The 27,393-nt window shown below is 42.5% G+C and overlaps 1 protein-coding gene across 6 annotated transcripts in view; it reads left to right on the top strand.

Moving 5' to 3' along the window:
* KCNG2 (potassium voltage-gated channel modifier subfamily G member 2) overlaps positions 1–27,393 on the top strand; it is a 61,859-nt gene that overhangs the window by 22,928 nt on the left and 11,538 nt on the right. For all 6 annotated transcript variants that reach the window (XM_030042093.1, XM_030042096.1, XM_030042094.1 and 3 more), the window contains one exon: positions 12,943–13,766. In XM_030042093.1, the coding sequence (XP_029897953.1) occupies positions 13,011–13,766 (756 nt within the window). In that variant the 5' untranslated portion in view covers positions 12,943–13,010. The remainder of the gene's footprint in view (positions 1–12,942; positions 13,767–27,393) is intronic.

The following is a 27,393-nucleotide window of genomic DNA, read 5'->3' on the forward strand; positions in this document are numbered from 1 at the left end:
TTCAGCAAAAAAATTAAATTTTTAATTTACTTCAAGCCACTGCAGTATTTCCAGTTCACCACATCTCAAGGCTGCAAAATGTAGATGTTCCTGCATAAAGACTGTGCAGAATAGAAGTGAGGGGCTCGAGGAGCTTCCCGCTCCAGGCAGGGAAGCTTGTTCGTTGTGGAAATGCAACATATGTACAGGGCAAGATCTGGAGCTCCTCCTCATTTAAAAAACATGTCTGGAGGACCGGATTCTTGAATTCTGCCCACAGAAGGTAGGATAGGCAATGCTTACTGCATCAAGCAGCAGTTACTAGCCATTTGTCATTATTCCCCATGTTCAGTGTCTGGCATCATGCCATAGAGTTAAGAACCCCCCCTCTGTTTAAAGGTCACCTCATCCAAGGGCTCTGAAACTGCAGCCTTATTTATGTTGTGCCAAAATACGTGTGTGTCCCTGCAAGCATGGGTAGGGTTATTTGGACAAACAAGGCAGAACTAGCAACGAGCTCTGGAGACCAAGGAGTCTAATCCCAGATTTTTTTGATGTTGACAAGATTCAGCTAGTGTGCACATGCAGCGTCTGAGCATGCAGGTCTCAAGGTTAAAATAATGATTTGGTAGTGTACCAATGGTTTCAACTGCTTGAAATTTTACTTGCCTGGTACATAGCATCCGTTACCTCGAAGGGCAATGCTGCCATTTAAAAACAAGTTTGCTCCTGTTACAGGTATGTGCCTAGCATAGGTGGTTTAACTGGTGAATGTACAGCCTGCCAAGCTGCAAGGGCTTCCACATAGATTTTTATCTTCTGAGCTGGCTTCCTTAAAGTGGTGTTTAGTAGAACTTGTACCTGCCATGCAGTCTATGGATGTTGGGTTTGACTTCATCAGATGTTGAGTGGTTGGACAGCATCTAACTCCAGTCTTCATTTGTTGCTGCTTTTTCTTGGAGGGGGAGGAGGGATGAACTGTGCATAGCAGAAAATGTAGAAAATACTCATATTCTCACAAGTCACTTGAGAATGATTGGTCAGAAAGAAGTGTGAGAGGGAAGGGAAGGGGAAAGGGACTGGTACAGTGAAGAGGATAAACAGAGATGGGATGAAGGGGAAGACAGTAGAAAAACTGGGAAAGCTTCATTCAGGTGAAGGACATAAGACAGGCTCTACGTGTGGATGAGTTAGGGCAAGTGGTGGAGCTCATTTGTCAGCTCCAGCTTCTCCTTTTCCTTGGGCACTGGGATCTGGCAGGTCCTGTCCACCTGAAGCTGTTTGAATTCCTTTCCAGCTCCCCAAACAGCATAGGATTTCAAGCATATGTACTTTCTGGAGAGTTTTTCTGCTCCTTTCTCTCCCTTGTTTAAAAATGTTTTCTAAGCTTCCCTGCTCTTTCAGCCAGGGTTTGGAGGAGGGAAAGGCTTACCACTTCATGGCATTTTATCCTTCTACCTAAGCACATTTGGGTCTGGGAACCTTCTTGCCAGCCCTGACGTGAGTCAGTGCAAACTTAGCACTTCTGGATAGGGAATTGAGATTTTGGAAGCATGCATCCAAACACGCAACACAGAGACTGGAGCAAGTGCTGAGACCAAGCATGCGTGATGTCTATATCAGAGGTGCTGGAGTGCTGGCACAGAAGAGTGGACGGAAAGTCCCTGGGGACTGTGTTTGTCAGACAGACGTGATCATTTCCGTAGTGAGTTGTCATTCAGCAAAGCAGAGCACTGAGGTGAACGGGCTGCTTCAGTAGGACCCCAGTGGCAGATATGTCAAATGTCAGGTGCCTTCCCAAGGCTTCGGGTTATCTTTTTTTCTCCCCCATTTCTGCTTGCTCTTCCCCTCTGACAGAGCCTACCTCTTCTCTTGAACCTACCACCTATAGCTGGAAGAATGGAAACTATTTTGGTGGTAGCTTTTGGTCCCCTGAGGCTGAATGATTTCTGCTGGTTGATTTATCACAATCCTTTTTGTGGTGTCCATAATACAAGTTGTACCTGGGCTTGAATAAAAAGCTGAGGCTAATAGGAGAAGTTCTCAATGGGATCCTTATGCTGTATAGCTGTAGGCATTTAATTCAGGAGTCAGAATTAAGAATGCAGGCCAAGCCATAGAGACAATGGTCGGACAGTGACTTCCCGAAAATCAAGTTTCTGAGCACGTAAGATGAGTTTGCTTCTCACTGACTACGTACAAACTGATCACTCTAATATTAGGCTACTGAAATAATGTGTCTGAAATCAGACGGTGTGTGCACCTCCATGTGACAGTAGAAGCCATTTGTATATTGTAACGTCTTGACGTTAAAATGAAGACTTATCATAATCGCCTTGGGTTTTGTTTTACTTTCTCTGTTTCTTTTCCATCTCACCTATGTTTGAATTGTATGTGGTATTTCTCTTCCATCCCACTCTTTTCACTGTCTTTTCTCTAGCCTGTGTTCTGTTTTGTCTGTGCTCCTCTGCATTCGTAGCGGTCAGAGAAATGAGAGCAGTAGGATTTGCCTCATGAATCTCCACTTCTCTTCCCTCTTCTCTTTGTTGGAGGGGGGCTTGATGAAATAGAAAGAGTAGACTGTGAGATGGATTATCACGGAGTGGGTTCAGTTTAAAACAGCTGTGTCTCATCCCTATCTTGCCCATTTTGTCTCTGTGCTGATTTGACACCCTGATCAAATGGCTGAATTTGAAGAGTTCATAATGTCTTAAAATTTGGAGTGCTTTTACAATGTATTTCAGAGAAGGGAACTGACTGTATCCTAAGCAATAAAAAACTAGCAGAGCCTGCAAAGATCAGGCAGAAAAAGTTTTTCCCCACAGAATTATTATTACTTACAACAAAAAACAGAGTACCACGTTCAAACCATGCTTTGTTTAGCTGTATTAACCCTCATACGTTTGTAAAATGTGCTTTCATCCTCAGTTCATGTTTCCTGAATATCTGAACAGAGACACCAGGTGTGCACAAAGAGAGTGATGGGCTAAAGTGAACAGACTTTAGACCAGGAGCTATATTTTAACCAGAGTCTGAGGAGATTAGATTGCATGCAGAGATTTGTTTGATCCAGTTCCTGTTAAGTGCAACCATAGATTAAGTATACAGTCTTAAGTGTCTAAAATTAAAAGGTATTCTATGCAATGATGTTAATAATTAACTAAAATCATGTTGAATTCAAAGGTAGACTTGTGTTTAAACAGAGATGGGAATATTTTTGAGGTCAATGCACTGCACAATTGACTTATGAAACACATGAGAACGTCATCTGCAAAAAACCAATGAAATGCACAAAATCCAGTGTTAACTAATTAAAGCTAACAAAAGGAGCAAGATGCATCTGTATACAAATTATCTTCTCTGCAAAGGATTTAATGTAGAAATGAAAAAGCCTAGATCTACATCTAAAACCTATAAGTACTTCATAAAAGCATTTATTCATAGAATCATAGAATCATTTAGGTTGTAGAAGACCTTTAAGGTCATCGAGTCCAACCACAAACCTAACACTACCAAGTCCACCACTAAACCATGTCCCCAAGCACCACATCTATATGTCTTTTAAATACCTCCAGGGATGGTGACCCAACCACTTCCCTGGGCAGCCTCTTCCAATGCTTGACAACCCTTTTGGTGAAGAAATATTTCCCAATATCCAATCTAAACCTCCCCTGGCGCAACTTGAGGCTGTTTCCTCTCATCCTATCATATTCGAACATGTATATCTAACAACCATTCATACAAACCTGTGAATGACCCTGAAAGAGACATAAGGACAGGTACACCCATCCATTTATTAGGAAAAGTGCCCCAGCGAATCATCGTGAACATCTGAATGTGGAACTGGTCCAAGAGTGGCATCACACAGTCAAACTTTGTAATTTCCAGTCAGAAATCTAGTTGCTACATTTTGTACTAAATCAAGCATATTAATCATCTCGGGGTGGTGGGGGGGGTGAAGCTGCTAAGTATAGAATTGGAAAAATCGGTAGGATCGATCAGAACTAAAAAATACTGGTATCGGTGTTAGAGAGGGAGCAGAACTCTTGCTAAAAACTGCTTTTCCCCCCTGTAGTGATCTGCAGATCCACCGGAACACCTGAATGATAATTCTGTGATTTGCAAAGACACCATAACTCGTTTGGTTTTTCACGATTCCAGAATTTTGGCAACAGAAATGAGACAATCTGTTTGATTTCCTGGGTGAGAGAAATAAACAATGCTGTTTTAACATACTACACAGTCTGTCACTTTCGCGTTTGATAGTGCCATTCACATTGTACCTTAGGCCAGCTGCGGGTGCATAATCATGACTGGAGCAGATATTTTAAAAACTGGGTTTTGATGATTGGTTATTCTGAAATACAGCAATCTAAGGACAGGGAAAGAAATATTTCAGATTGACAACTAACACCATCACGAGTAGCAAAGTTTAGTACCTTATCTGAGTCTCTTAGACTGGTTGATTAAAACAGGATACTAAAAGGATTAATTGTTAAGGCTCCTAAAATAAAGTTGTGTATGATTCATGGAAGGGTAGAAACTTCACCATCTAGTGGCTGCCAGTTGAGTCAAAGGTACCCTGTTAGCAGGGTTCAATCACTGACCAACCAAGTGCAGACAGAACACGTCTTAATTTTAGGCTCTTGAGACTGTATACTTAATCCATGGTTGCAGTTAACAGGAACTGGATCAAACAAATCTCTGCATGCAATCTAATCTCCTCAGACTCTGGGAAGTATAGCTCCTGATCTGAAGTCTGTTCACTTTAGCCCATCGCTCGCTTTGTGTGCAGCTGGTGTCTCTGTTCAGATATTCAGGAAATAGGAACTGAGGATGAAAGTACCTTTTAGAAAAGTGTGTTTCTCTTGTAACCTTATGAGGGTTAGTACACCTAAACAAATAAAGCATAGTTTGAACATATTGCTCTGGTTTTATTGTAAGTAATAATAATTCTGTGGGTTCTGCCTAATCCTTGTAGGATCTGCCTAAGCCTTGCAGGCTCTGCTAGTTTTTTTATTTCTCAGGATACAGATAGTTCCATTTAGTGAAATACACTGTGAAAGCACTCTGTATTTTAGGATATTTGTGAAATCTTGAAGCTTGCTAGCCTGAACAGAATTCTGTAATTCTGGGGAGAATGCAAAAGCAAGCGGTGCTTCCTCTGTCTGTCCTTTATCTACCACAGCTGCCTTCATCTGATGTACAACTGAAGGGTGCAAATAGCTTCATAGAAACAACAGTTAAATTTGGTTTAGGGTACAAAGATAAATGGGCACTGAATGCTTGTGGAAGTGCAGAAAAAGGTTGGTTTGTGCTATGAAGATACAGGTAAGGTTCCCATAGCTTCCGGTAGTTAGTTGGACCAAATCTCTGATTTCTTAAAGATATTACATTGTTAATACTTTCACTATACAGCTCTGGCAAGTGCAGTAGCACTAGATAACTCATAATCTAATAGAAACAAATAGCTGTGGACGCATGTCAGAATTATTAGTGTTGAGTCAAGTTAATTTGATTTGTTCATTTAACAAATTGAATTGTTTCAGCTAATTATATAGCGTGGCATAAATGCAATGAGGGATGTTCAGAGAAGAAAACTATTCCTTTTTTCCTCCACTAAATTAATGAAGCTATAAGGGAAATATACACTCAAGAGAATGCAAACAATGTCCAGCTTCACATGCTGAATTTTGCAACCTCCATTATAGCGTGACTCTTCCTGGGCTTCTTGTTGGACTGACCGATGCAGCATCCTCCTCATAGCCCCAGACTACTCTCTGGAGAAGCCTATTTTAACTGTTCTACTCCACTACTACATGAGGAGCCTGCCTTTCTCTGTTAGATGGGGACATATCAGCTAGGTGCGTAAGATTGTGTCCCTGCCTCCTGGAACTCTGATGAAGAAATGGACAAAATGAAGGACTAGAAAATTCTAGTACCTTTTCAAATTCTTGGACTATTGCCTTTTCTAAGTGGGAATGATGGTGGCTTAAGAGGTTAGGGGTATTAAAGATTACTGATAATAAATACAGAAATATGTAAAATTCAATTTTTGGGGGTTACATAGAAAAAATACTCTGTGTGAAATCAACCTGACTCCCCTTTCTCCTTTGCAGTGTATCCTTTTATAGATCATAGCAGTTTTACTCTGTTCTAATTTTCATTTGTTGTTCTTTTTTTCCTTGAACATTTTGAGAGTGAAGCTGGCAACATATATAGCAAACAAGTCGTATTTACATGTTTTCATGATTTTTAAAATCTAGTCTCTTTTCAAAATTGCGTTCAGCACTGATTACTTTAGAAACCTTGCAGAAGAATGCTCTGATGCTTCTGGTTTAACCAATGTTACTTAGTCTCACTTTCTATTCCTTATGAAACAACACTTTCATGACATAAAAGTAGCAAAGCAACAGGCAGAGTTCAGACCCCTGTTGTGCTTGGTAGGGTACAAATATGCTTGGAAAACTTGAAACAAAAATTTGAAGCAAAATGCGAGAGAGGTATCTTTGTCCATATCTTTGTATAATGATGGTTTAACATAGATTGGAATGCTGAAGTAGAAAGTCTTGGATCTGTATAGCTCTGGTTGACCTCTTCCCAATTTTGTGTCCAAGTTGTAGTCTCCTGTCAACCTCACTCCATACGTCTTGGTGCATACTTTGGTTCTACTTGGACACGTGTTGAATGGTTTCCTTAGCAAGAGAATTTGAATATAGACATGACATGGTTGCCAGAGGTAGCGTACTGCAGCTTTTAAAGTTACGAGTGCTCTGTCTGCATGGAAAAGCATCAGGCTGTGCAAAGATGCCCATGTCAGGTCTAAATGTGTTAACTTGAGGACAAGAAGCAGTAGAGTTGGGCAGTGTGGTGCCCTAACTGGGCGAGCACAGCCTGATTTTTTGTGTGGCCAGCAGGAGCAGGGCAGTGATTGTTCCCCTGTACTCGGCACTGGTGAGGCCGCACCTCGAGTACCGTGTTCAGTTTTGGGTCCCTCACTACGGGAAAGACATGGAGGTGCTGGAGCGTGTCCAGAGAAGGGCAACCAAGCTGGTGAGGGGCCTGGAGCACAAGTCTTAGGAGAAGGGGCTGAGGGAACTGGGGTTGTTTAGTCTGGAGCAGAGGAGGCTGAGGGGAGACCTGATTGCTCTCTACAACTACCTGAAAGGGGGTTGTGGTGAGGTGGGTGCTGGTCTCTTGTCCCAAGTAACAAGCGATAGGACAAGAGGAAATGGCCTCAAGTTGCACCAGGGGAGGTTTAGGTTGGATATTAGGAAAAATTTCTTCACCAAAAGGGTTATCAAGCATTGGAACAGGCTGCCCAGGGAAGTGGTTGAGTCACCATCCCTGGGGGTATTTAAAAGACGTGGAGATGTGGTGCTTGGGGACATGGTTTAGTGGTGGACTTGGAAGTGTTAGGTTAATGGTTGGACTTGATGATCTTAAAGGTCTTTTCCAACCTAAATGATTCTGTGATTCTATGATAATGAGTATGTAGGGAGCCATATTCATGCTCGGTGTGGACAAACTCAGAAGCTAATTCCGCCAAATCAGGTGAAGAGTCTGCCTTCTTGCTAAGCTGTGTCTGTTTCATTGTTTCCATATCCTCTCAATCTCATTTTCCTTTTTTGTTTTTTTAAAATCTGTGTATTGGTTGCACCCCATCTGTTCTGTGTTTTGTAAGCCTCATGGGCAGGTGCTTTCTTCTCTTCATGTTTCCACAGTGCCTGGCAGGGATGCAGGTTCTACCAAACTGTAGTAAGTACAAGACTAACCTGGATCTTCTGAATCTCTTAATCCAAAGCATTAGATGTAATACCACCAAATGTATGGTCAATTGTATGTGTAAGCTTTACTATTAAAATAATTGCATGTGTCGTAAATTATAAATCATGTTGCAGTAAGAAGTGGGAATTGCTTTGGTCCTAGACAGCAATGTCAGGTTCCAGCACATCTCTGACTGGAAATAGCTGAGCACTGCAGAATGGATTCACTGGCTCAACTCTCGCTGGACTTGAGAGAAAACTTGTGGTCACCCTAATCTGTTTCATAGTCTGTGGCTTTAAATTATGATGCAATAACCTGTTCTCTGTTGAAGTGTGTTTCATTTCACAAGGAAAATCTTAAAACATTAATTACTAAAAAGCCTCATGGCTTCCTCTTGCTACTGTAGTACAAGTGTAAACCTTCAGTACTTTGTAACTTATGGCAGAAGTTAAAAAGAGACTGTTCACAAAATCACGGAGTAGTTGAGGTAGGAAGGGACCTCCAAAGTTCATCTAGTTTAACCCCCACTGCTCAAAGCAGCATCAGCTAGAGCAAGTTACTCAGGACTGTGTCCGGATGGTTTTTGAATATCCCCAAGGACAGAGACCCCACGACCTCTCTTGGCATCCTGTTCCAGTGTTTGACCACTCTCATAGTACCAGTTTCTTCTGTGCAACTGCACACAGACCTCTGAATTCTTCCTGTTTGCTCCCCTGGCTGCATGCATTAGTGTACAGGCACTTCAGAGGCGCCTAGTCACGATGATTTCCCAGGAAAGGTATGAGCCCCTGACACTTCCCTGTAGGCGTACACTCATTTATGTGCCTGCACTTGATGTGGTCACCCTTCAGCCCTCTACTGATCATGAGGTCTCTCCTGGCTATGTCACCCTGCACCCTTTGCTCCACCGCTTCCTCCCCATCATCACTACTTGAAAGCTCTACTCACCAGGCTGGCCAGCCTGTTGGCAGGGATGCTTTTTCCCCATTTTTCATTCTTATTCAAGGCAGTGGAGCCACGTGCAAAAGCATATAGGACTTAGATGCAACAATACTGATAAAATAGGATGATGAAGAATGTTTGTGTGAAGATCGGTGATGGGAGCAGGCAAGGTGAAAAGGCAGTAAATAGGGAAATAGCCCCCTCTCCATTGAGAAAATAATTTAACAAAAAGGGGAATATGAAACAGTTGAATGCTTCTGACATTTTTTTAATCTTTAAAATTGTCGATGAGAAATACCTGTATTTTAAAGATCTCAACTGTCTGCTGTTGACAAAATTTGGCTGAACTTGTGTGTGTGTAGACACACACATATGCGTACATAGATGGCCAAAGAAAGTACTTCTTAGTGAATAAAAATTGATTGACTCTACTTAAAAAAGGAAAGAATCCACAATATGTATGACCCACCCTGTGTATGATCATCAGACTGGAACGTTTATACAGCATTTCTCCCACAGCATTTTAAAATGATGGACAACAAATATAGAGTCAAATTCTGTCTTGTGTCCCTGCAATGGGCAGCTTATTACAGGCTGTGTTTTAATAGTCTTTCTTGCACCCATGTGTCAGATTAAATGGTAGAAATGCCAACTGGATGATAATGTAGTATCATTTCTGGAAGTATTGGCTTTTAAAGTTAATCTTCAATGGGATGCTTTACTGTAGGCATGTGCATACATTAGATAACCTTGGCATGCAGAGAGTATTTTAAGACCCACATAATTTTGAAGCATCCTTTAATATTCAGTGAAGGTCATGATACATTCCATGCACATAAGATCAGAAACAGACCTTCCAGGCTTATTTTACTTCTCAGGATAGATACCAAATTGGGAGTCCACAGTGATGTATTCTGTTTTTCTGTAGGACAATTAAAGTGGCACAACAAGCTTTTCCATGCTGTTCCACTGGCATTTCTGGGATCTTGAAGTGTGAGGTCAGAAAATTCACTTTAGTAACTAAACTCCAGCATCTGATGCTACCAGTACTGTCCAGAATCAACCTGTTAAAGCACAGGCAATACCATCTGTAACTACTTCTGTTATCGCTTTCTGTTTATCCACTGATGATACAAAGAAAATGAACAGCTGCTTCCTTAAGCTTTACGTTTAATCAACATCATTTTATATCCACAAAATAAAAGACTAACCCTCTGTAATTCAGAGGTTTTGTAATAAACAACATGCTTACAGATTTTCACATTGAGTTAGCTGCTGCTTAGAAGAAGGAAGAAGTGCATGTAAGATTAGATTCAAAATAATTCTGTGAAATCTATCTGGCCCCTTTATGCAACAACCTGCTACCCAGGGGAGAGGAGAAAAGCAAATCCTGGCCTTGATGTCAAAACAATGTAAACTACTTTTTGTATGTTGACTTGTGTAACAAGTGAGGCATGAAAACAAAAGCGCAGTGCCCTGAGTAGTGGCAGTGAATATTTTATCTTACCAACAAAAAGCAACAAGAGACTAAATCCTTAAAGCATATGCTGTGCTGAGAGTGCGCTCTCATTGTGACAGTAATGGTGTTTGCAATCCCAGCTGCACTCAAGCCTGTGCTGTAAAAGCACCCATTTCTCAGAACGCATGTTGCTCCCTCTTACCCTTTATTGGCCCTTAGCCAGATGAAGAAGCTTTTCTCTGCTGTTCATGTTGCCCCATATAAATGGATGTTTAAACAATTTTTTTGCCCAAACTGAAATTGGAGAGATTTTGGCATCGTTAGTTCTGCTGAAATTTTCACAGTGCCAAGAAGTATCTTTAGGTGACTTTAGAGTTTTTGTATGTAAACTAGCCTTTCTCTGACTTTTTACAAATATCCAACATAATGCATTTCTAAAATTTAGTGGCTGGATCCTCACAGAAATGTTGAAGCAGGAGTACCATTGCTGCTGTTCTGATTTGGTTGTTTGAGTGTGGTTGGTAAGAATATTTAGAGGGTGACTCAGGGCTGGGAGTAGCAAGTATTCGCCACTTTCTGTTGGAGATTGTTTTGACTAAGTCTAATGAGTTAGTGAGTTGATTATGGATAAAGGAAGATGCTGCTCTGGGAATGTGTTTGAATGTGTGTGATTTCCAGTTTTTCCTGGCACCCACTTGTTCTGTGTTCCCTCCAGGCTGAGGCATGAGATTCAAAGGGAATTGGAGAATGTTGCTTATAAATTATGGAGTCACTGCCTTGTGGTTACTGACCTGTCATCAATAACATCAGCCTATCCTTCACAACTCAGCTTTTTCTCCTGTCTTTTGTCAACTCATAAGGTTTTTACATCCCCTGCTTAAGATTGTTCCCAATCGCTGCATCCGTTTTCAGTCCAGGTCTTTTGTGTGGAGTCCCACCAGTCCTACACCGATTTCTTGTTTCCTACTTCGTATTTGAGCAATTCAGGAAGTTTTGGGTGATTCATTAATAGGATTACATAGTAACATTTCAAGACATCCTAGTACCGCTTTGGAGAGATGGCTTTGGAGAACCTGGGTGGAGAGATCTAGAGAAAGTGAGGAAGCAATGTGGCAGGTGAAAAAATGTGTTCAGGAGATCTGTGGATTGTGGTGGTGTAAAAGGAGGGGTTAGCAAAAGACACAAATTAAATCCTGGAATTACGCAGAACGTGCGTAATTCCTGCTAAATATGAACGGTTGGGTTCTGCATTATCCAGAAGTAAGAGCAGCAAGCGGGTCGCTTCCAGCTCTGCTTCATTCTTGGGTTCGGTCTCCCATTTCAGAGCTGCTGCCAGGCTGCTGGGCGCCCTGTCCACCTCCCGCAGGCAAAACCGCAGCAGAGCCTCCAGCAGCTCCAGGGTCCCGGGTGAGCTCTGGTCTCTGCTCAGACCCAGGATGCGCACCTCCCTGCAGGAGATGTCACGAGCCTGGATGGCAGGCACCCCAGCATGAGAACTAAAGCTTTTCTGCCTTTTAGAAGTGGGCCTGTTCAGGTAGATACGCCCAGTATAGCTTTAACCCAGTTAGTTGGGGTACCAGTGGCAAGTGAATCTAGGTAGCACACATTTTGTGCTCAAGCACCCAGACCTGCTTGGGTGCTGGCTGCAGGCTGGATTCTCAGCTCCCACATCTTCATTGCTGTTGGTACCTAAACTTGGTGAATTTACATTGGGAATTACCAGCATTTCTGCAATCACATTTGTCGTGGTTTAACCCCAGCCAGCAACTAAGCACCACGCAGCCGCTCGCTCACTCACTCCCCCCCCACCCAGTGGGATGGGGGAGAAAATCGGGAAAAGAAGCAAAACCCACGGGTTGAGATAAGAACAGTTTAATAGAACAGAAAACAAGAAACGAATAATGATAATGATAACACTAATAAAATGACAACAGCAATAATGAAAGGATTGGAATGTACAAATGATGTGCAGTGCAATTGCTCACCACCCACCGACCGGCACCCAGCTAGTCCCCGAGCGGCGATTCCCCGCCCCCACTCCCCAGTTCCTATACTAGATGGGACGTCCCACGGTATGGAATACCCTGTTGGCCAGTTTGGGTCAGCTGTCCTGGCTGTGTCCTGTGCCAACTTCTTGTGCCCCTCCAGCTTTCTCGCTGGCTGGGCATGAGAAGCTGAAAAATCCTTGACATTAGTCTAAACACTACTGAGCAACAACTGAAAACATCAGTGTTATCAACATTCTTCTCATACTGAACTCAAAACATAGCACCGTACCAGCTACTAGGAAGACAGTTAACTCTATCCCAGCTGAAACTAGGACAACATTTCTGACTGTACTGTAGGTATCCGTTTTATCCTCACACTGTAGGCACTCTGTAATAGAAGCATTATATAGATGGGCCAAAATAATCAAAAACCAATTTGCAACTAAGTTTATTAAGTTGCTAAAATGTAAATTGCCATTTATCCAAAAGACCCACTTTTCCCTTCCAGTATCCATTGATGTCCAGGATATAGCTCGAACCTCTAGAAAGGAAATTGCTGAAAATGATAATACACCGGTTTTGTTTCCATTCATTCACTGACTAAACCCTCTAGAAGTATCAACATGGCTTCTGACCTTATTGCATTTTAAGTTCTTTCCCCAAGCGACTATCAAGCAAAGATAGTCCTAAAATATTAGGGGAAAAAATAATACCATGTCGAAAAGTTTCTTGGCATTGAGAGGATAGGATTGTTTTTCATCGAGCAATGCCCTAATTTTATTGTAATTTTAAAATTCTGTTTTACAGATTGACTCTCCAGTCAAACTCCAGATGCGTGCGTTTGAGTAGCCTCAACCTCCCTATGGACTCAACAAATGTATCACGAAATGGCATTGCTCACTGGGAATGCAGATCCTGAGTTCAGCTCCTACTCCTTCAACAACTTGGAAAACCTGTGTGAAGTGCAAACCGAGAAAGGATTCTTCTACAAAAAGGCCAAACTTCTGCACCCTGGGGAAGACTTGTGCTGCTTAGCCCGCCTGGATGACCGGACCAGGTTTGTGATCATCAACGTAGGTGGTATTAAATACAAAGTTCCATGGACCACCTTGGAGAACTGCCCCTTGACCAGGCTTGGGAAGCTAAAATCTTGCAACAATTATGATGAGATCATGAACATCTGCGATGATTATGATGTTAGCTGCAATGAATTTTTTTTTGACCGTAATCCTAGTGCCTTCAGGACGATCATGACTTTCCTGACAGCTGGGAAGCTGAGGCTTCTCAGGGAGATGTGCGCTCTTTCTTTTCAGGAGGAGCTTGTGTACTGGGGGATAGAAGAGGACCACCTGGAGTGGTGCTGTAAAAAGAGATTGCGACAGAAAGAGGAGGAGGCAGCTGAGGCCAGGCTGTATGAAGGGGAGATGGTATTTAGTGAAACTACGCAATGTGCCTTCCAGGACAATAGCCGATTGAGTTTGTGCATGCGAAAGCTCAGGGATATGGTGGAGAACCCCCACTCAGGGATCCCAGGAAAGATCTTTGCTTGTATTTCAGTCTCTTTTGTTGCCATCACTGCAGTCAGCCTCTGCATCAGCACCATGCCAGATGTCAGAGAAGAAGAAGATCGGGTGAGTGCAGCTTTTCTCAGAGTAAAGCATGTTTTGCATTGTTGCCTATTCAGGGAAGGTGATGGGCAAAGTCACTCCAGCAATCATGCAGGTATTGCATTCAGTTTTTATGATGTGGAGGGCTGGCGGGGTAGAGCACAGAGAGAATTATGTCACTTATTATTGAGGGAAGATTGGGCCAAACTCTGCCTTGCCAGCATAGCTTTGCCAGTTCACACCAGCAGGCAGCTTTACCCAACAGATTTGTTTCCTGCCGTCTCTAACCAGATGACAAACTAGCTATTGTGGGTATAGAAATCAGCCTTGCTTGAGGCTTAATGTTTTGAAGTTAGGTTACAAGCTAAGAGATCAGTTTTCCTTAAAGGTACTTTAACATACCACTTTGAATGAACTCTCAGTACCCCACTGTTAAAACCACATCGAAAATATTTTGATGAGGTAAAGGGCAGGGCAGCTGAGGCAGCAATTTAACAGCAGAAACAAAGCAAATGTCCCAATTTTCAGATATGCTTAGTATTCTCAAGTGAAAGCTGTAGATGCTCCATGCCCTTGAAAATCAAGTCTTATGGATATTTTGTTTATTGTTTAGTTCAACAAATTTCCTAAGGGTTTAGTCCCTTATTTGTGCAAGTAGTTCACTTTCCTAGGATTAGCTGTATGTAGGCCAGTGAGAGCTCATCTGAAGATCGATAGAGGAGGGCATTCACATTTTCATTAAATATGTGCTGAAATGCAATCTAAGGGGTTTGGGAGGTGGGGGCTTTTTGAAGAGTTCATGGCCTCTTTAGTTTTACTCATATCCAAGCTTGACACTAAACGTTTGGGCTTATTTCCCAGCGCCATGGTCATTAAAGGTGACTGTGAACTTCAGCTACAGTACTTCACCCCATCGAGTTCTGCCTCTCAGCTGAAGGCTGAGCTCTCCTGAAAGCAGAACCCTTCTTGTGTGCCATCGCCCGAGCGCCGAATGGCTCATCGCTCACTGCCACTAGCAGAAAAGAGTGGTCATTACCTGACAGGAGGCATTTACTGCTTTGTAGCGTTGAAAGTAAAAAGCATTCTGATGGAAAATGGGTCCGGTGACTCCAGAGAGACCCCTGCATTTGACTGAGTACCTCGTGTGCAGTTAAACGTACCCTTTGCTTGCAAGGTATGCTCAGGCTAGGTATCAGCTGAGTTGTTTCATGTGGAATCAGGCTGATTCAGTAGAAGGCAGGAAAAAAGACAGAACATTTGGTATGTTGTTTGATATTGGATTTATTATAAGGTCTTTGTTTTAAAGGCTTTTTATGATCTAAAATTTGAGGATAGTAGTACTGGGTACTTGTTAAAAACTATATTGTCCTAATAATTTTTTAAAAAGATCATTTCCAAAACACGTGCCTTTTACTGTAATTAACTAACAGTGCTCCAGTGTGCTGGAATTTTAAGCACAAGCAATATTTTACTGTTGAAAACTGAGATGTATTTAGTGTTCAGATGTTCCTGGATTGAAGTGAGAGCTGAACAGTTGCTTTCAGAATTACCAGAGTTTAGGCACCTTGTATTTTTACTAATCTGAACATAAATAGGGACTCATAATAATAGGCTAATAATACTGGTTGGGTGGAGCAGGGTAATAATGAGGGTAGAGCAAGCATATGAGAGAAGCCTGGATTTCTTGGTAAACTGGGGCCATTAAAAGGAGCACATTTTCATAGCCAAATGCAAAATTGTACAATAAAGATGAATGCAGACTTGCTCTTGCAAAAGCAGAGCCTGATTCCCCAAACAAAACTAAATAGGATTTAGGGTACAAGCAACTGAAAGTAATTGCAGTATTGCAGCCTGAAGTCAGAAGGGTTAATGTGATCCTTGAATATCTAAGCTGGCGAGTAGTGATTAGAAGCTGAAAGATGATTTTGTGCTTGTATGCGGCATCGGTGAGACTGACACTAGAATACTGCAGTCAGTTCTCACGTTCATATTTTTAAATGGTGTTTTGAAAAATTGGAGAGGGTGAAAAAACCTATAAATATGAGACACCTGGAGAAAAGGCCATACAATAAGCAACTTGAACATTTCCGTTTGTTTAGATTATTGAAAGGAAGGTGAGTGGATTAAGCAAATAAGTGGGTTTTATGGGGAGAGGAGAACTGTATCATCTAAAAGACCTTTAAATTAAGCAGGGAGAGGATGCATGGTTAAAAGCTGAATTCTGGTAAATTCATATGGGAAACTAGGTGCCAATATTTAACACCACAGTGATTAGTTACTGGGGCAGACTAGGAAGAGAATTAGTGGATTTTGTATTTTTTGATGTATTCAGTTGAAAGCTCAGTGCCCTTCTGGAAGGTAGCCTTCAGCTAAACACACTCTACTTCAGTCAAAAGTAAATTACTGATTTCAGTTCAAGTTCCAAAGGTGAAATGCTTGCAATACAGAGGAGATCAGAATAAATTATTTGATGTTTTTCTGTACCCTTCAATTCTAAAAGCACAGAGCTCCTGCAAATAGGCTTTGTTCTGCCCTTTACACAGGGAAGGTCTGTGGACAGAGTGGAAATGGTTATTTTGTTTGAGACAAAGGTGGTTCTGTAGCACAGGGTACAGGTGAAGGATCACTTCTTACATAGCTTATTTCATCCCTAAAGTTCTTTGCCTGCTACTGAATCAGTGCAGGTCAACACTCATAATTGAGCTGTAATTAGTCATGCCAGGAGTCGTACACAGTGTCTGATTTTGGTCCTGCACAAATGGATGTAAATACCCATGTAGATCTTTTCAGCCTCGGTAAGGCTGGGCCAAGGAGTCAGGCATCTGCCCACATGGAATTGCTTGTAGGATCAGAGACCTAGGCTGCAAACGCCTTGCCTGTCATTTGTACAGGGCTTAGCAAGCCGATGCAGCTCATCAAATAACAGGTGTGGAGAGAAGAGAGCTCATGTGAATTCAAAGTCATGTTAATCATCCTGAGCTGTATCCCTAGGACCTAGTTTAAAATTCGTGCCCAGGGATAGCTCTTTGGTCTGGTGGTGCAGTCTCCTAACAAGCAGAAAATGTATGTGCATCCCTCCTGGCTAAGGAACAAATAAACAGCGAATATTATTTCAAGGACGCACCGTACTCGGTGCGTACATTTTCCAGGCTCACTGGCTGGCACTACTGCTGTTACGGTTCCATGTCAGAGCTGTCGTAGATACTCTGGCTAACAAGCAGTGGTCTTTTCCTTGAGCTGGCGTTTTCCAGAAAACAAAAGCTTTTTGTGCCACCTATCTGTCCTGTTACTGCTTCAGGGAAAGGGAGAGGAACCGACCATGAAAAAAACCATGCTGGAGAGCAATTTTTCGTACCCAGGTCCTTTAATGTCATCTGAATGGACCAGCTGTTACACCCAGTGATGTCCTGCAGAGGTAAGTGACGTCACACAGATGTAAGTGTGGGACCTTCAAAGTTAGAAGTAATCACCAAGTATGTGAGGACATTACTTTAGGTGCCTGCCTCTCTCTTTTAAAATACAGAAGATGAATCAATCCTACAATTTTGGTAACTTTATTAACTGCTCCAGATGTTCTTGATGACAGTGGCAATCCCTAGTGGTTTAGCAAGAGTGGGAAGGATTGTGTTCCCGTGTACCATAGCTGTCTTGTTCTTACTAATGGTCACCCTGATTCATCTTGAGCATTGCTCTTTTTTGGAAGTAGTATCGTGTATTTCAGATGCTGCACAATTATCAATCAAGCTAACAGAATCAGATCCTAAACTACTTTTTACTTGCCAAACTAGGACATATATTTTATTTTGTCAATTTTTTTTCTCATTTAGCTTTTACTTACTGCTTAAATTAAATAAAACCCACCAATCCAGTAATGTGTATAATAGCTGCTTCTGGAAATTTCAGGAAAGGGACACTTCAGATGTATAAAGAAAACAAACCTGTGAAGAGAGTCAGGTTCTTCCATGTAAAGTAACAAAACAATAATTGATTTTTGATTTCAGAATTTTCAGAATGGGAGATTTCTATGCAAGATGTAGATTTAATGGTGACAAGTCCCCTCTTAAGGCAAAATACTGCTGAGAAAAATCGTAGCAGGAGCCCTCAGGCACTGAGTTCTTCCAAGGCCACCACAAAAATTATCTCCAAGCCATAAAAATAGCCAGAGGCATAGAGTATCCTTAAGGCATTTTAGGCATATGATGCCTTTAAGTGGGCTTCTCAACTCCCTAAACAAATGGCAGGGATCAAGTGACTCAAGAAAAGCAGCTAATACATTACAGGAGTCTTAAACCAGTTGGGGATGCATTACAGCAAAAGCTTTAACAACACAGTAAGAGCTGAACAGCTAAAAGACATTGAGAGATTCAACTGAAAGCCAGATGGTCATCATACGAGACTCTTCATTTTTTTCTTGGTGAAAACAGAAATGTCAACCATTTCTATCTGAAGAAAGCTTCTTTCTTGTGTTAGATAGTCTTCCTCATCACAGAAGAAAGGTGGTGAACTCGGAGATTAACATCAAGCATTTTGTCCTGATTCACAAAAGCATTTATAGGCCTGAGTCCCACTGAGCTCAATCATTTGTAGTACCACAGTGTAAAACAGGAGAAGAAGATCAGAGAGTACTTCCTTCTTCGCCGTGCTTTCTAACGTACCGGGAAAAGCTAGTCTAATTAAAGATGCTGTGATAGGAAGTTACAGTTCAATAACCTTCAGCTGAAGAACATTACAACAAAGAGAGAGAGACTTATAAATAATGAAGTTAATAATAGCTCATAAAGAAGCCTGAAACTATTTAACCTTCTAAGCTTAATTTACACACTGTGCTTCAACTTTCATATTGGTGAGGATGGGGAATAGATAAATTGCGAATGTGCGTTTTAAACAATCTTGTGACTAAAGATTTCATTTCACAAAGGTACACACAAAAGTAATTTCAGACAAGGTTAAGAGAGGCTTGTATAATGATTCTCAACAGCTTTTCATAGACAAGCTGTTGATGCAGGGGCTGGATGAGCAGTGAGGTTGGTTGAAAACTGGCTGAAAGGCCATGGCACAAAGTCTAGGTGGAGGCCAGTAACTCGAGGTGTACCCCAGGGGTCCATGCCAGGTCCAGTCCTGTTCAACATCGTCATTAGTGATCTGGAGGATGGAGCAGAGCATGCCCTCAGCAAGTTTGCTGATGACACAAACTTTAGATGAGCAAGTGACAGACCAGAGAGTTGTGCTGCCATCACAACCAACCTCAACAGGCTAGAGAAATGGGCTGACAGGAACCTCGGGAAGTTCGGCAAAGAGAAATGCAGAGTCCTGCACCTGGCGAGGAACAACCCCACACACACCAGTATATGGCGGGGGCCACCCAGCTGGAAAGGAGCTTGGCAGAAAAGAGGGTCCTGGTAGACACCAAGTTTACCATGAGCCAGCAACGTGCCCTTGCGGTGGAGAAGGTTGGTATCCTGGGCTGTGTTGGGTAATGTATTGCCAGCAGGTCGAGGGAGGTGATCCTTCCCCTCTGCTCGGCACTGCTGAGGTCACGCCCGGAGTCCTGCGTCCAGTTCTGGGCTCCCCAGTACAAGAGTGATATGGGCATACTGGAGAAGGTCCAAAAGAGGGCCATGAAGGTGATGGACTGGAGCATCTCTCCTATGAGGAAAGTCTGAGAGAGCCGGGATTGTTCATCCTGGAGAAGAGAAGGCTCAGGGGTGATATTATCAATGTCTGTAAACACCTGCAGGGAGGGTGCAGAGAGGACGGAGCCAGGCTCTTTTCAGTGGTGCCCAGTGACAGGACCAGAGGCCATGGGCACAAACTGGAACACAGAAGGTTCCCTCTGAACATCAGGAAACACTTTTTCACTGTGAGGGTGGCCGAGCACTGGCACAGGTTACCCAGGGTGGTCGTGGTGTCTCCATCCTTGCAGATGCTCAAAAGCTGTCTGGACATGGTTGTGGGCAACCAGGTGGCCCTGTTTGAGCGGGCGGAGGGGGCTGGACCAGATGACCTCCCGTCCAACCTCAACCATTCTCTGATTCTGTGGTTATAACTATTGATTTGTTTAGGTTTGTAACCTAAATAGGTAGCTAAATAGGAAGAAATACAAGTATTCAGGGCCTCAGTGTGTCAGAAATGCCAGACATTTTGTTGAATGAATGATATCATCTTGTCTCAAAACTCTTGCAGTTTCAGGTACTTCTGGGTGGGGAAAACTGTCATTTTTACACTAAATCATTTACTGGTTTCAGCAAAAAGTAATGTAAAGGAGTAAAACAGTTGTTATTGTTGGTGCTTTCTATCCTAAGATAGCACTCTGCTTGAGACTCTGGAATGAAGGTTTTCATTACTGGAGAGCTCATTTTTAGCACTTTCTTTTGTGACTGTTCAGCTGTTTTTCTGCATATGATACTGAGACCTTCTTGATTTTAACTTAGAGCCACATGTTTATGTGATGCATAGGTGGTCTGTTTTCATGAATGAAAGTCTTAAAATTGCAGCTTGTGTTTTCCCTTTCTTTGTGGAATAAACTGTTCTAGAAATTACAACACAATCAACATAAAACATGTATTTAAAAAAATCTCCCTGCTGGTATTAGAGATAACTATTTATAGTATACAGGCACCGAGGGTGACTTTTTATAAAAAGAATCTTGGGGAATTGGACTAACTAATTTCCCTGGAGATCATCTGAGAATTCGTTATACCATTCCCTCAGCTCTGCTGTTAAATGCAAAAACCATGAGCTGTACCAGTATCACCGGTTATGGCCTCTGAAGTGATCTACTGATGTACTCATCCCCTAGCTTGCTGGTTTGCATTTTGTGTTTGCTCTGGGCAGTTCAGGCCACAGCTGGCTGGAGGCCAGGGAAGGACCAAATGACTCAGTAACAATTGTCACCTGTCTTTTCTACAACATTGTGCACAAGGAAGTTCCTGTAGACGCGTGAGATTCATATTCACTTTCCCATTCACGTGCCCTTGGTTAAGGGATGTAGGACTTGCACCACTGCAGAGCGGTTATTTTAACTAAAAGTAAGGTGTTTCTTATTTTTTTCTTTCATAAGCTTAAAGTAGGTTTTCTGCTCAGATGGTACTTAAATCAAAATGGTAACACAGTCCAAATTACAAGCTTTGAGAGCATCCTTTGCCCACAGCTTTAGTCATCAGCAATAAGCAAAAGTTTGCTTTGTTGTTTATGTGCTCGATCTGCCTCATGTAATTTCATTGCCTGTTCTGTGTAGTCCTGCACTTAGATTGTGAATGCTTTGGGACAGAAGGTTTTAAACATAACGTCTGTGACCATCATCATAACAGAAATAAAAATTACATCTACACTGCTGTTCAGGTACATGGGCACATTCCTCATGCCTCGGGGCTGTGAGCTAGGTTTCTAAGCAAGGACATTTTTTTCTTTTCATAAGTGAGACCAACCTAGTTCGTGCAAGATGCAATTACTGTATGATATCCTTAGAGTCCAAAACTGGGGAGTAACTGCAAAGTTCTGCAGTGCAAGTCTGAGTCATCATAGTGTGGTCCCCCAGCTCCTATCTGATGGTCAGAGAAATTTGCTGTGCATGTTGCCTTTCAGACAGCTCAGGTTTGTCTGAAAGCAGTTGAAAGTGATGAGGTTTGAGAGATAAAAGTGACATTGCTTCTGTGGGTCACACAGCTTTAAAATCAAGGAGTCGAGAACCTCTGCACTGCTCAATCTAAACCTTAAATGTTGAGTTGTGTGGGGTTTTTGGGTGGTGTGCATCTTTTATCTGACTCCCATGGAATTTGCAAATATAAGACTAATGGCAAAATGTTCTTTGCAAATACCAAGAAGTGATGATCATGTCGTTTGATCATTTTTCTGGGAAGTGTGCTTGTCTGTGAACCATCTGAATGATACAGTCCTTAATGTAAAAGAAATAGATGTATTATATATACATGTCTTTCCTTTGCGGAGCTGAATCTAAATCTTTCTTTTACTGGTCGTCCAAATCCAGCTGTTAGCATTAGAGCATATCTCAGTATCAGTTTATTTTACCGAGTTCAGGATTGTTGTATTCACACACTAGGGAAACACATTTGGTGCTGTGAGTGCTCAGCATCGCAATTGCACAACACAGTTCCCACTGCATCCACTCTGCCCGCAACTGCCCAGGACTCCAGCGGCCTGGAAACCCCCTGGTCAAATAGCACACCGCATGCCAGCTTTGCCACCTCTTTTCGGAGATGGTCCTTGCCCTTCGCAAGGCTACCTGAAGCTGCTAATGAATAGAAAATGTTTGAAGGAACAATTGGTTGTTCTTGATATGGGTGGTGTGGACAGGGTGCTGGATAACGATTAGTGGTATTTAGTCATGAATACTTTTGGAGAGCTCTCGCCATTCCTTCTCCTTGGCTTGCTTGCTCCTCTTGCAGGGGTAAAAATTTACTTTCTGCAGTCCTCCCTCTCCTGAAAAAAAAAAAAAAAATCCAGCTTTCCTGCTTGATTGAAGCTATTTAAACTTTAGCAGACATATCTAGTTGTTCTGTCGTGGCAGCTCCTTCAAGAGAAAAAAAAAGAAACATGGTCCCAGTAAGAAAATCTTTCTCTATTGTATCAGGAGGGTTAGGAGGAATGTTGTGTTTTCTTTCACTAGAGTTGCCTTTAGATTGGGGGGTGGGGACATGGCACTGTGGAACAGGTTTGCACAGAGTCCCACAGTGAGCCTGCACACCCTCGGCTCAGAATTCCCCATCTCGGCAAAGTTACCGCCTGAGCTCTCACCAACTCCGGGTCTCACTGCAGCGTCTTTTCCCAAGTTACTTTTCCCAAGTAAAGAGAGAAATCCTGATGGGACAAGGAGCTGCCCTGGAAGATTTTGAGGACAGTGGGTTACAATATAGACTTTGGGAACCAACTGAGACTCTGCAGTGTTTTAGGCTTAGAAGTAAAAAAACAGAGAGTATTTCTCTGCACTGTTAGCTTGGGGATGACGCAAGAGTTGAGTAAGACAAAATTCTGTTGACTTGTTAATAACTTTATGCTGTGCTAATGAACTCTTTCAGACTACCAGATGTCTTCTTATGAATAAATAGCAGGCTCAGGTCTTCTTTTAAATATTGTATAAATATGCCGCAATATAACATTAGCAATAAATAATGGAACAGCTAAGACTCTTCCATAAAAGCATTGGTAACTTTGTCATGTTGTTAACTGGTTTATTTGTGGTGCAATGTGGCTCACCCAGCAAAATATGCTCCATATTTAATTTCTTTTAATATTTCTCTGGTTCCACCACCATAACTATCTATACCTACCAGTGGGTTTATTCTCCTAACTTCCAGGTAAATCATCCAGGGAGTCTCTGAAGCAATGTCACGATAAGAGTTGCTTGGCCTCCAGTCATGTTTGTAAAATTACTGTCACTACTCAGTATAGCCTGCTCTGTAATATCCTGAGGGTACAGCATCGCTTCTTTACTCCATAGATTGCTCCGCTGCCTTTTGCAAGAGTGTTTGTGCTCCATGGGGTTATTGAGTACTGTCCTAGTGTTCTGAAAGAGAGAAATCTTTCATTTATTTGTAATAAAAATATCATCTGGAAATTTCATCTCAGAGCTCCAGGATATGTTGCTATCAATTCTGGAGGTTTGGAATGAAAGAAAGCAACCAGATTTACGTTTGGCTAGACCTCATATAGCTAGGCTGAGGTAATGAGCTGATTCATGTGTATAGCACTTAGAAAAATTGCATTAAATCATTTAACATTATAAATGCTTACATTTTCGTTGCTTAAAATGTGGCAATTGAGATGAAATATATAAGTTTTTGAAATTGGGGACTTTTTGCAGTGTCCATGGAGGCATTTAGATTTAAGACAAATTAAGTTAGAAGAGTGGTATACAAATGAAAAAAAAAAAAAGGTTAAAGCATTTTTTGCAATAGGTTTTTAACAAAGACTTAAGAAAGGACCAGGAGAAAACTATAAGGTTGTTGGTTTTTCTAAAGGTAAGCATGATATTAGTTCCAAGTAAAACCATGAAAAAGATGGTACCGAGTACAATCGGCAACATTTTTGAGGACAACAGCATAATTAATTCCAGTCTACGTAGAACACCACTCCTTAGTCAAACTTAGTATAATTTTTATGAGGTTATAAAGTTTTCTGAAAAAAAAACTTCTGATGTAGGTACTTCTGTAAGATATTTGAATTAGTGCCACACAACATCCTTCCTTAATAAAAATGGCATTTTTCAAAAACTTACCTACCTTATTAAACGTTCAAAAAATTTCTCTTAGATTTCGAAGTGGCAGAAAACTAACATGAGAAATCATCATCTGGTGACAGCGTACGCAGAAAGGCATGCAAGTGTCTCTGGTGTTGGCCCAGAGCTACTTAGGTGTTTTGCTGGTGATTTGGGAGAAAATACAAAACAATTGCAAATGAAGTTTACGGGTAGCACAGAAATGACACACTAGTCAGGGATTGGAAGTATCTGGCACAGTTAGCTGAACTGATTTAAACATGGGGAGGTAACTGCGTGTTCATCAGCAGAGAGTGCAACCTGTAAGTGTAGAGAGCGTGGAGAGCCCAGGACAAAAGACGCTTTGGGAAAGTGGGTACTCAGAAATGATTTAGAGACCCTGGTGAACTACTGGCTTTACACGATTTCCCATCTGACTAGTTAAGAGGCAAAGCATGAGGCTTGAGATACTGTGTCCAGACTGGTAACCATTAAGCAGGTAAGTGGAAGAAAAAAGTTAAAAGAATTATTTAAAATCTGAAAATTCTGCTTTATAGTGAGACAGTAGAAGAGTTTTTAGGGCAGTAAGCAGCAGAATAAGAGAATGTCTGTGGACAGCAGTGAACAATAACTGGAACCTGCAGCTAGACAAACTCATGCTCTAAATAAAGTATATTACAGTGTGGGTAATTAACAATGGAAACCATTTATCTAAGGATGCTTGAGTACATCTCATAGAGTTTTTGAATACATTCTGTCAGTCCTTCTAAACATTATGTCTGGGCTCTGTTGAAACCACGTGTGTGATTCATGAGCCACTTGGTGAGACCCTCTGCTCCGCAGAGGATTAGCTCCAGAGCCCCCTCTGGCCCTACGGCTCGGTGAGCGATTGCCATCCCGCCCCGGCTCGCTCCTGCAGGAGCACTGTCCCCCCCGGGCAGGAGGGGCCAGCGAGGATGCTGTACGTCTGGGGCTTCCTTGGCCCTCGTGTCTATTTAGACCTGAAGTCATCAGTAAGATGAAATGAGCGGTGGCGGTTCATAATTGCAATTAGAGGCGAGGGCAGCCAGAAAACCTCAGAAGCCTGGAAGCTTTCTGAAGAGGACTGACGTGGCATGAGTCTGGCCCTGTGACGGCAGCATCCTGACCAAGGTATCTTGTCCAGCGCTGACTGTGTTCGTGGGGGGTGATACAGGGGCTGGGACATGTTACCGGTGGGGCTTAGTCCCAGTATTAGCGGCTGTTCAGACTTGAGCTTGTGGGTTCCTCACGAGCAGGATGCCATTCACTGGCAGGGCCCTCGTACCCTCACCTTTCCATGCAAGCACACGCGCACACACACTCCCTTTCCCTCTGCTCCAGCTCGTTTTCTGAGCCTGGATACAAGGAGGAAATACAGAGAGTAGTGTGAAGGTCCCAGCCATCCAATACACCCTGAGCCCTGTTGGAAACTTGGCACACGCTGTACTGGGTAGAGACGACGGCAGAAAAGAAATCACAGCACCCTCCTGAAAGGTTCAAACACTGAGTGTCTGTGGGCAGAAGCTGTGGATATTTTCTCCTGTTTCGTACACAGTAGAAATATTGGCTAATTTAAGGTAAGTCATGCAGTTCGTATATTCTGCACTACTGTCACAGAAAACACTGTTACTGTTGCCTTGAGCAGAAAGAATATGAGAGAGTGCGGGGTTTCGCAGTGGTCAGATCCACCTTGCAAAAATTCAGCCACTTTTTGCAAATGCAGGAGCACAGCTTACAGCATTTCAGTGCAAGGGCAATGCGGTAGCAGACTGCCAGCTGCGACTGAGCCACTACCAGCAGGAGAGCAAATCTACCCACAGGCAACATAGGCAAATCCTTCGCTTGCTTTCAGATAATAGGATAAAGGGAAAGAGAGGGAGGAAAAAACAGGTTTGTAAAAAAATGAAAGAGAAGAGTAAGCTGGACTCTGCCCTCCTTTTCTCCAAGAGAAAAAACGGACACCCCCAACTTTTATAGTAGGGTATGGGATTGCAGGAACCAGTAAAACTAATGTGGGTCAGTAAAATAGAACCAGCAGTGAGTGGGAGGCAGGAGGAGGAGAAGAGCTTCTAAAACAGGGATTGAAAGAAGGGGAAAACTGGGGGAAATAAGAGGGAAAATATGCTTTTAAATGCTGTTAGGAGTCAGTTGTTCTTTTTAATACAATTAGTAAGAGAGAGAGAGAAAACAAGGCTGAGATTCTTTTTTAGTGTGAGACAAGCTTGAGGAGAAGAAGAAAAGAGGGCATTGGGTTTAGGAAGACCACAGTTCTAGGCACTGTCTGTCTGCATCTATTTGTGAGCACAGCCAGGTACCACCACAGCATCATCTTTTCCCAGGGGTTGTGTAGGTGTGAAACCGTTGGGAATGCCACTGCTTTGTAACACAGCCCTGTCTCTCTTGGGCTGGTCCTTTCAGAGGGAAGTGTTGGGTCTAGGTGTTGTCATTCCCTGGGAAAACTGTTTGAACTGCACATAAGTGCCCTTGGCGAGGACTCAGCCCCGCTCTGCTTCTGCAGTGTTTTGATTTATGCTGCCACTTATGGGAGATATCCCCCATCTTTATTTTTGCAGTCCTGCCGTGTTTATGATAAGCAGGTGTGCTGTAAGTGCCAAGTGCCATTGCTCAAGTTTTTTCAAGCAAGAACCGAGTCTGTCTTGTTTTCAGAGCACTAGGATAGAAAATACAAGCTAGGATTATTCTCCAGAAATCAGGAGATTTGCTAATTCTCAAGGTAACTGGGCTTCTTCACGTAAAAGCTCAGGATCAAGCATTTGCTTAGGTTTGCAGAGAATGGATTTTTAAAAAAAGCATTGTAGTTTCCCAGCCTCGGGGGATATGATGCCTCTGTCAGAGCTAGAAAAGAGAATGGGCTGAGGAGGAAGATTTATAGTTCATGTGAAATCAGGGGGAGAGGGGGACACTTGCCAGCAAAGAGGCTTCTGGTGCCTCACTATTCTCTTGGGGTTTTTTTACTTTCAGTTTTAACGAAAAAAGAGGGCCAAAACCCAGAAAAACATTCTGGAAATCTGGAAATAGAAAATTCCAAGGTAATTTTTATTCAGAAACACTAAGAACATCAGTGTTTCTAAAGTGAAGCTGTTCTTTGACACCATTGCTTAGTGAAATCATCATTCTTTTTCCTGCGTTCCTGCCTCTGTCCGTGGCAGTGACTCTGATAAATAACTCCTTCGCGCTGAGCAGCCCCCTGAGGTCGGGCTGTGTCACCCGTGGGTGTTTCCCACAGAGGGGGGGTCTGCTGCATGGCAAAGGTGCCAGACAGCAAGCCATATGGGCAGTGGCCTGTGAAGTCCTGCCTTGAATGCCATGGGAGTTGATGAGTTTCAAATACAATACTTTGTTCTCATGGACCCGTGTCTTCCTGTGTAGCTGTTCGTCTTCAGACAATTTCCGAAT

This window comes from Aquila chrysaetos, chromosome 18, assembly GCF_900496995.4.
Source record: "Aquila chrysaetos chrysaetos chromosome 18, bAquChr1.4, whole genome shotgun sequence".
Classification (NCBI taxonomy): domain Eukaryota; kingdom Metazoa; phylum Chordata; class Aves; order Accipitriformes; family Accipitridae; genus Aquila; species Aquila chrysaetos.